Source organism: Salmo salar, chromosome 09, assembly GCF_965601325.2.
Source record: "Salmo salar chromosome 09, fSalSal1, whole genome shotgun sequence".
Taxonomy (NCBI): Eukaryota; Metazoa; Chordata; class Actinopteri; order Salmoniformes; family Salmonidae; genus Salmo; species Salmo salar.
Genome location: NC_138299.1, coordinates 81,304,120 through 81,313,805, shown reverse-complemented (window position 1 = coordinate 81,313,805; position 9,686 = coordinate 81,304,120). Strand labels below are relative to the sequence as shown.

Sequence of the window (9,686 nt, the reverse complement as noted above, 5' to 3'; positions counted from 1 at the left end):
GGTGATTTTTTTGCAAAATTATTCTAATAAACTTTATTTGTACACAAAGTGTAAATAGACATTTCCATCTGAAAACATACAATAAAAATAATCTCTCGAAAGGCCACCAATCCTCTGCATCTCTACTGGTTTCTTCTCACACGCTAATGCTGCGTTTGGACAGGCAGCAAAATTCTGATATTTTTTTCACTAATTGGTATTTTGACCAATCAGATCAGCTCTGAAAAAGATTGACGCGAAAATATCTGATTGGTCAAAAACTATTTGAAAAAATAAAAATCAGAATTGAGCTGCCTGTCTAAACACAGTCATCCACTCACACAAAATTGTTTCCACAGGTGACCGCTATACAGTACATTACATTGTGCCCTAAAGGATCCAACTGCAGTGTCGAGTCAATTATTCAAATCCTATTACAGTGCAAGTGTGATCTGTTCATTAGTGTGGAACTGAATCAGAATGGACAGACTATATAGGCTCCATTTCTATGGGAGACCAAGAAGAAAACATCTGGATGTTATGAACAAAAACCATTAAAGCAGAAACACCTGCTTTGTACATGATTAATGTACAATATTTAATTCAGCCAATGGTAGAGAACAAATTAATGCATTGTTTAAGTAGTAAGGGAAACAGAAGCAGCAAAATATACATTTGCCAGCTATGAGGAAAGCACATGGGTCCCTCCTTGATTCCCTTTACAGGTGTGTGGGTATTCCACTGGGCCAAATCAAACATGTCAGAGAGCGTTCGGCCTACACCCATGAAAGACGATGTGTGAAGGATTTTCAGAGGGCCTTCGGCAACTCAACTGACCATAAGTTCGGGAATGTATCCTGCCGACAGGAGTGTCCATCGCAAGCAAACTGCATTATCATTTTTATAATTGTAGTAGTGGTAGCGCGTTACTACCCGGATTATTAGAAAGCGGCTATTACAGTATGTACATTCAAAAATCATTATGTCTTAGCCATCTCCATTGTGTTTCTGGGTATACACATTTACCCACAGAGTATGACAGGCAGAACAACATCGTTGTCCTGAAATTCTTTATATTGTGAGCTTGTCAAAGTTGCTCTAGCATTACACTAATGGTAAAATTGATCCTTATTAATCTATAGTCAGCCAGTGATATGAAGGGCCCCTAATGTGGCCCCTTTGAAGGCAGAAGGTTCCCGTGGGCTCGGCCGGGGTGTAATGTGAATATGATGAATGCTGTCAATCACACACGGAACACCAAGAAACTTTCAATTCTCCTCAATGAGGTTCAAGTCCAGTTCTGTGCAGTCTCTCTCAAACACACTCTGCTGCCCGGCCTCTTGCGAACCCATATTTATGTTTTCCTCTTCCTCACTTTCACTCAGCGGTCCAATGCTGGTTCTTCCCAGGTCTGCAGGGGAGAAGGCTCCTCTGAAGTCCCCTGGAACAGGCTCTAGCCCCCTATAGACAGCCGCTCCACACACCAGGGGCTCCCCACTGCGAATCTACACACAGAACAGAAAGAAAACACAATATCTTCAGCATTTCCCAGAAAAACAAGTTTATCCACACAACTCAGCTTCAGCTGAATCTAATAAGATAACACCCATGAAGGCAGATGTGTGCAAGTATTTCAGGAGGGCCTTCTGCAACTCAACTAGCCATACTCTCTAAATAGTGAGCTTGTCAAAGTTGTTCTTACAATACAATAATAGTAATATTGAGCCTTACTAATTAAGGAACTTGCCAAAAGCTTCTAGTATGTTTGTGGTTATTCAAAACACCATGAGTGTAATGCTTGTCCTCCAAATTCTATTGGTTTTCAAATCAACATTTTATTGTCCAGCAGCCAAAGGCATAATCCTAGCCATATTAGTAACCTATGCTAGTTAATGCAGCTTTAGAGCTCCCCTTAATTCCGAATTATTATTTTCAGTCCCGTCACATAAAACCGTTTTTGCATGTGATGTGCTTTGAGAAGTGTTTTCCCGCTAATTGCATTTTGGAACATTGACAAAAAGCCTACAACCATGTGCACATTGTTGAGCTTATAATACAATGGGAAAAAAGTTACACTAAAAACAGTCTGATCAGTTACATCAGCCTCATCGCTTTTTTAAATTGGCAGTGGTTGGTTGGTTTTGAACCGTAGACAAAAACAAACAAAAAAGTATTTTATAAAGCGGTTCCTTGCATCATACAATGTAAAAATGGTGTTACAGAATTAAAAACTTATATATATTTTTTTAAAGTCCTACTTGTCCAAAGGGAATTTTTTTATCATATTTATTTTATTGTCAAGCCGTGGTGAGAATATCCACCTTAGAAATGAGACCGGTCTATGCAAAGCATACGTAAATGTATCTGTACATGTACTGGCCACGAGCCCCCCATTCATCCTGCTCCGAGACACCAGTCAGAGCCAACTCTGAGCTCTCCCTTGGTCTTGTTACACTAGAAAGGCAACCATTTCATAAATCACAACCCACCATCTTAAAACATGACACAAGGAGACACCGCCAGCTAGCTGCAGACCCAGCAGCTTCAGTCACACCCCCAGAAGGGCAAACAAACCAACCAGGAATGAGAAGAAAAAATAAATAAATACGCCAGTGCGAAAAAGTGATGACATCACTCCCCAGAGCAGGAAGTCCGTAGCAGTGGTTAAATATACATGGCTGGGGTGGTGGATGTCCATAGTGGCAAGACGTTGGGCATTGACACATTAACCTCGTCCCCCAGGCTCAATTGCTACCGCATATAGAGAACCTGGTAACACTGCGACAAAGTGGGACTTGAAAGGAGCGTGGCTTCAAATAAAGTCAGGCAAGGGAAGGACCCTGCTACAGCTGTATTAGAGATAAGACTGAAAAATTTTGAAAAATCACCAAATCAAAAGAAAAATTTTCCATCACATTGACCATATTTTTGCAAAGGCCAATTGATTTGTAATTCGGGTATATAAAGTTTGTATACGAAAACTACTAAGATGTGTACTTTCAGATTTTACAAACTCACTTCTTTGTTTAAATCACTTGCGCGTCCAAGTCCACTATGTAAGGGGAGGTTCTAAAGGGTTACGCTAGATGGTGGACTGAGACCTTAGCTCATTCAAATGGGTTGTTTCGTCCACTCCTGCCATAGACTTCATTCAAGTCCCTTTCTGTGGCGCTGTTGAAACCAGACGGTTCGACAGAGCCGGCTGGTGGATGAGATCAGGCATATATCAACGATTGGACACACAGGAATGCAAGGGTCAGCCCAAAAATACACACACGGATGGTCAGGGCAATGAGGTTCCATGGCCAGGCAGCACAGTACCGACAATGCCACACCCTGAACCCAAATCCAGACTAGTCCGGTCTGGCTGGGACAGGAATGTGAGTGCAGTAGTTCTGGCTCATGAGGGGAGGTGGAGGAGGGGGAGTAAGAGAACCAGTGGCCCCACTTCTCCTGGCTAATGAGCCCAAGTTCCCCACAAACACTCTGGTCTGTGGGGAGAGAAGCAGGAGAGCTGAGGGGCTGCTTTAGGCCCCCTGCTACTCTCAAGCAAATGACAAAAGTTCTCTCTGCCTCAAGGACAACTATGAGCAGTTTCTACCAAAATTATGCATTTTGTGTTGTTTTGGATCCACTCCATTTCTGAATAGGCCTTTGTTGTACATCTCATCAAGCTCACCGGAGTCATCTTGCTGAAGTCCAGGCCAGGCCTGACGTAGTAGGGCAGGGTGTCCGGGTCATGGCGTCTCTTCAGGCCGGGCTTACGCAGGTCACAGGGCTGAGAGTGGCAGCGTGGGAGACAGGGGGGTAGGTCGCGCCTCGAGGATGACGGGGAACTGCAGGCTGAGGAGGGAAAGGGGGCCGGGGGCTCCATCGAAGGGTAGCGTGGGACTAGACCAGGAGAGGGGGAGGGCCGGACTGGCAGGATGTGCACAGGGGACAGGGAGAAGCGGCGTTGCAGCAAGGGCCGACAGGAACCCAGCGAGGCGGGGGAGGAGGAGCAGGATGAGGGGGCAGGGAAGAAGCCAGTGCAGCCCCCCCTGGGCAGATCATTATTGTCCCAGGGACAGCCCCAGGGGAGAGGGGAGTCAGGGGACATGGCCAGGCTGAAGAAGGTGGGGCTGGAGGAGGAGTGTAGAGAGGAGGTGAGGGAGGAGCTGGGGCCTCGGAGGGGTACGGAACCCACCAAGGAGCCAGCACCCATGCAGGCCACACCCCCTCCACTGTGGCAGCGGCGCTTGACTGGGGTCCATATCTTGGAGGCACTGGGGCGCCAGGGGCTGCGGCAGTGGGACAGGTCCTCAGGAACAGACAGGGAGCGACAGTGGCGTTTGGGAGGAGGCGGCGGCGGAGGAGCTCTCTGCAGGGACATGTCTTTCACAGAGGTGCTGGGGAGAGGGAAAGGTGTTCCCAGTGGGTCCAGGGAGGACAGGACAGAGGAGGCATCCTGCAGGTGGGTCTTGGAGGATGGGAACATAGACCAACTGCTCTCTGGAAGTGAAATAAACCAAAGTTGGGAATCAAGGTAGGCCCTTCCCCCAGTTAATGATTGAACCTGATCTTTGAATGAGGCCCTTAAATTAAAAAAAGCTTCAGGAATTAAATGGATCCTTACCTGGAGTCAACCCATACCCGCTCCAACACACAGTGGGGCTGGAACCCACTTCAGGCAATGACTGAAACACAGCAATGAAGAGGGGATTTAAAATGACTAAGGCAACCATTATGGCAAAGGTAATTCCTTATGGAAGAAGTGCTATACAACAACTTGTGTGTCACATGGCATGCTTACCACATTGAGAGAGTAAGCCCTGTGGTAAGGGGGCTCCTCCAGATTCTGTTTGCGGAGTTGCTCTGTGATGAGCGTCACCATGGCGGCTCGCGGAGGCCAAGGAGGAAGGGAGGAGGAAAGGGTGTTTGTCAGGCCGTCAGACTCCTGGAGAGGTATGTGGCGTCCCCTCCGCACCTCAACCGGCCAGACAGACCCTTCCAACCTCACTGAGACACGATCATAATCATCTTGTTCACCTCAACTGAAGGACAGCATTTAATAATGAGTAGTAAACGCACTTTTTCACACGACTCATTTTACCAGGAAAACCATAGCATCAGATAGAGAATTATTTGGAGCATGAGTCAATTTCCCCAGAAAAACAAGCCAAAGGATTTCCCAATTTATTGCCCATCTTCTAATCTCTTGGCTGTGCTTTGGGTCCTCACAGGAAAGTGTGTTTAAACCTAATATAAATCATTGTGGCATTACTTAGTCTACTTATTAACTTAGTCCTCTGAAAAGAGGTCAAATAATGAGGTTGCGAAACTCATCGGCACAGGTCACTGTAAAAACATGCAGCTCTGTTTACACAGTTTTGGTGAGATGAGAAATCCCCAAGAAGGAGTTAGAGTGAACGCCTAATGAGTGTGTTCTGCAGACCTCCCAGATAACAGAGCTGGGCAATATCACAGGCTAGGAAACTGACTAGCCAACCATCTGCTGCCTCAGAGATGGAAATTATTCAAACACAGATGGAGAGTTTTGGGAGAATAGCCTACTACAGAACATTATAGTTCAGTGAGTTCATTTCAACAATGAGTGATAAGAGTGTGCCACTGTAGAGTGCTATGAGGAGAATGGAATGGGGAGGGAGAATGTGGAAAAGAGGGGGAGGAAGTGTGGGAAATGGAGAGGGAGTGGGGCCAAAGGCACACTATGCCTGCACTGTGAGAGACACAAAAAGGGGGAAGAGAAAGTGGACAACAGGACGAGAAGACGCTTAAAATTACCAGAAAACAGAACAAACAATATGCACACAAGGAGCAAAGCACCAGAGTTAAACAAGGTGCCAGTTCATGGAGTTCACTAACACATTCCACACCATGCATTTTTTTTGCACGCAAATACCAGAGTCGGTCAGCTTTTAAACAGATGTAACAGTAACTAGAGACACACCCTATGGGGACAAACTGACTCTGCTAAGGCCTATACAGTCCCACACCAAATAAGACCGGTCCAGATACATGCTTGACAAGTCATTCCAACCTTTGAACTGTTCTGTAAATCTAGATCACAATGAAACCAAAATCGAAGGGCATCTATAAAACTAGCACTTGATTAACAGCTTCTGTTTTCCAATGTAGTCATCTCAATGTATACCGAAAAAAATATATAGAAACACAACATGCAACCATTTCAAAGATTTTACTGAGTCCGTTCATATAAGGAAATATGTCAAATGAAATTAATTGACACCCTAATCTATGGATTTCACAGCTGGGAATACAGATTTGCATCCATTGGTCACAACAACAAAATTAGGGGCGTGGATCAGAAAACCAGTCAGTATCTCGTGTGCACACCATTTGCCTCGTGCAGCACATAGAGTTGATCAGGTTGTTGATTGTGGCCTGTGGAATGCGGTCCCACTCCTATTCGATGGCTGTGCGACATTGCTGGATATTGGCGGGAACTGGAACATGCGGTCATACATGTCAATCCAGAGCATCCCAAACATGCTCAACGGGTGACATGTATGGTGAGTATGCAGGCCATGGAAGTGACATTTTCAGTTTCAGGGAATTATGTACAGATCTTTGCGACATGGGGCCGTGCACTATCATGCCGAAACATGAGGTGAAGTAGCCGGATGAATGGCACAGCAATGGGCCTGAGGATCACGTCACGGTATCTCCGTGCATTCAAATAGCCATCAATAAAGTGTAATTGTGTTCGTCGTCCATAGCTTATGCCTGCCCATACCATAACCCCACCACCACGGGGCACTCTGCTCACATCAGAAAACAGCTCGCCCCCGCACAATGCCATACACAAGGCCGGTTGGACCTACTGCCAAATTCTCTAAAACGACGGAGGCTGCTTATGATAATGAAATTAACATTAAAATCTCTGGCAAGGAAAACTTGGCGTTACAATGTATTATATCACGAGTTCGAATTGTTTTGATAATGATTACATTGTTACGATTTGTCATCTACCGCATATAGGTATTTGTTTGACTTTGTTTCATCCAACTCCTATTGATGTTTATTGTGGCAAAGCAGAAATTCATTATGATGCATAATGTATTGTTGAGCATGCATGTCCTGTTACAAAAGTCTCGTATCCTGACGATATACACCCTACTACATAAAGTCTAACAGACATTCTGGGAAAGTATATATAATATTAATCGGGCAAGAACTCTGGAAATTCCTGCAGTCAAAATCAAATGTTATTGGTCACATACACATATTTAGCAGATGTTATTGTGGGTGTAGTGAAATGCTTGTGTTACTAGCTCCAACGGTGCAGTAGTATCTAACAAGCAAAGTTGCTTAGGAGCTAGAAGCTGAGCTGCCATGTCGGTCAGCGCCATCAGCATGTCAATTGCGCACTCACTCAACTTGAGACATCCGTGGCATTGTGTGGTGTAATAAACCTGCACATTTTAAAGTGGCCTTTTATTTCCCCAGTACAAGGTAAACCTGTAATTATCATGCTGTTTAATCAGCTTCTTGATGACACCTGTCAGGTGGATGATTATCTTGGCAAAAGGAGAAATGCCCAGGGATTTGTACACAAAATTGGAGAAAAATATGTTCTTTGTGCGTATGAAAATTCAGGGATAATTTATTTCAGCTCATGAAACCAACACTAAATGTTGCAGTTTAGATTTTTGTTCAGTGTAGATGACTAAGGGCAAGGTCTCTTCCTGGTTTTGGGAACTATGGGGAGTTACTGTTGCTTTAAGTGCTTAGGGCTATGTGGCAAGATAGTGCTACCCACAATAAAATGCTCTAAACGCAGACTAGTCATCTCACAGAACTGACTTTGTTTGTAGGTGAACCATCACAAATAAAAAAAAAGAGATTTCAAACCTGCCAAGCAGTTACAAATGCCATTGACTAAAACGTGTGTGGACATTTAATCGATTTACAAAGTTCGGTTTAAATGGCACGTGTTCCACTCACTGACTAAACTTTAGAGTTTAGTTAACTAATATAACGTTACTGTTTAAAAACACTATCAAGTTCTGGCAACCCAGCTAGCAGGCAACTGTATTGGGATGTTATCAAAGAAAAGAAAGTCTCAAATCAAAAATAAGAGTGCTTGGTAAACCGACTCTTACCGGAGACTTCCAGTAACGTTAGCTCAGTGCTCAATATTCTGATCTAGCTAGATTATAGTTAACGTTGGTTACTAATGTAAATGTCAGCTGGCTACTAGGCAAGCCAAAGCTACAACAAATGTGATGACATTGGATTGTTGCTTGCTATGAATAATTAGTAGCAATATGGTGAGTTAGCTAGTTTACAAGCAACTTCCAAGCAAATTAGTTAAGTTGGTCATCATTACCCCAAATACATCGCTAGCAACTAATGCTTGCTGCAAAAGGCATCTGACAATGATTAACGTCACAGGTTGAAAGCTGTGACAAACTAACGTTAGCTAGCTAGGCTGTCCGTGTTGGCTTACACCTTTCATATACAGTCACTGGTATCACCACAAGCATGTCTAGCTAGCTATCCAGGTAACAGTAGCTAAGCGAGCAAGCTAACTCTAGCTAGCATGAACAAGCAGCAGCCCGTGGAAGTGACCGTCCTTCACGGTTACTGCTAGATGTGCAAGTTAGTCAAATTGACGTCAAAGGTTTATTTTAGTTAACCCTAAGCCCTCTCCTAAGTTTAACCCAATTCTCCAAACCGGTTAGATTAATTATCCTAACCTGCTACGAATAGTCAATTCTGGTCAATTCTGACATAAGGGTTTGTCTAGATGGGATACAGTTTATCATTCAGCTGTTTGCTAGCTTTCTAACGATGATATCATGCTTACATATTTAATTGTCAAAGTACCTGAAGCCATTTACCTAACAATATAATACAATTATGTTAATTATTGGCAGCAAACCCAGATTGTGCTTTGAAAACGAGCTAGCTCGATGATGAAGACGAATTTACCTGCCAACCACGTCTCCTTAGCAACCGAGAGCAGCACCGGACAGAATAAGGCATTGCACCGAATATATAGCCATAGGAAGAAACCAGTAAAAAGGGGTGGTTGAAACGTCTAAATGCGTGTATTTTTATTACACCAAATATTTTGTATCGCAATCCATCTATGAATTAACTCTATATCTTCTCAAAAAAAAAAAAATACATCTTCAACTTGAGAAACGTTCTGCTTTTGAAAGTACCTAGCGTATAAGCACATATATCTTTGGTATAACCCTCCGGGAGGCGAGGGCGATGTTCTGGAAAACAAGACAAAAATGTTTTCTTAAGAAAAAAATTAAGATCAAAACATTGAGTACATGCATTTTTCAGTGATAATATGCCAGCAACGTGTATTTTACCAATACTACAGCGTGTGCCCGGGAGATCCCAGCACTACAAAAACATGTTTTGAACTCTGGGTAGCGTAGTTTAGAAGATTTTTGTTGTTGTTGTGATGATAAGGGTGCTATGAACTATGATAACAATAGCATTATTCCAGTATTTGCATGGGAAATAACTAAAATTCTAGATTCCCCTTATACCAAAAGACAAACATTTCGTTTCTTGAAAATACTCCATAAGTAATGCCTACAAACAGACTGACGCATGCGTAGTTGAAAATGCACATGGACGTAATGCCAATAGCGGAAAATACAACTCGAGTCTGTAGTTCCATTTAACTTAGTATAAAGTAAGCGAAAAGCAGTGAAGAG

General features: G+C 43.6%; 1 protein-coding gene across 2 annotated transcripts; it reads right to left on the bottom strand.

The window, feature by feature from the left end:
• Positions 1–2: 2 nt before the first annotated feature.
• LOC106611938 (protein FAM53C) lies at positions 3–9,252 on the bottom strand. Of its 2 annotated transcripts, none has more exons than XM_014212624.3 (5): positions 8,938–9,252; positions 4,772–5,012; positions 4,595–4,655; positions 3,659–4,470; positions 3–1,484 (listed from the first exon to the last, which is right to left on the bottom strand). In XM_014212624.3, the coding sequence occupies exons 2-5, from the start codon at positions 4,850–4,852 to the stop codon at positions 1,248–1,250; spliced, it is 1,191 nt and encodes a 396-aa protein (XP_014068099.1). In that variant the 5' UTR covers positions 4,853–5,012; positions 8,938–9,252; the 3' UTR covers positions 3–1,247. The 2 variants fall into 2 exon arrangements, with proteins under 2 accessions (XP_014068099.1, XP_014068102.1); XM_014212627.3 differs by having other exon boundaries at positions 4,772–4,977; positions 8,938–9,152.
• Between the last annotated feature and the right edge of the window lie 434 nt (positions 9,253–9,686).

Coding starts and splice junctions, on each gene's coding strand:
- LOC106611938 (XM_014212624.3), bottom strand. CDS start 4,852: ATGGTGACGCTCATCACAGAGCAACTCCGCAAACAGAATCTGGAGGAG. Junction 4,656..4,771: donor GGGCTTACTCTCTCAATGTG/GTAAGCATGCCA, acceptor GCTGTGTTTCAG/TCATTGCCTGAAGTGGGTTC. Junction 1,485..3,658: donor ACTTCAGCAAGATGACTCCG/GTGAGCTTGATG, acceptor TTCTGTGTGTAG/ATTCGCAGTGGGGAGCCCCT.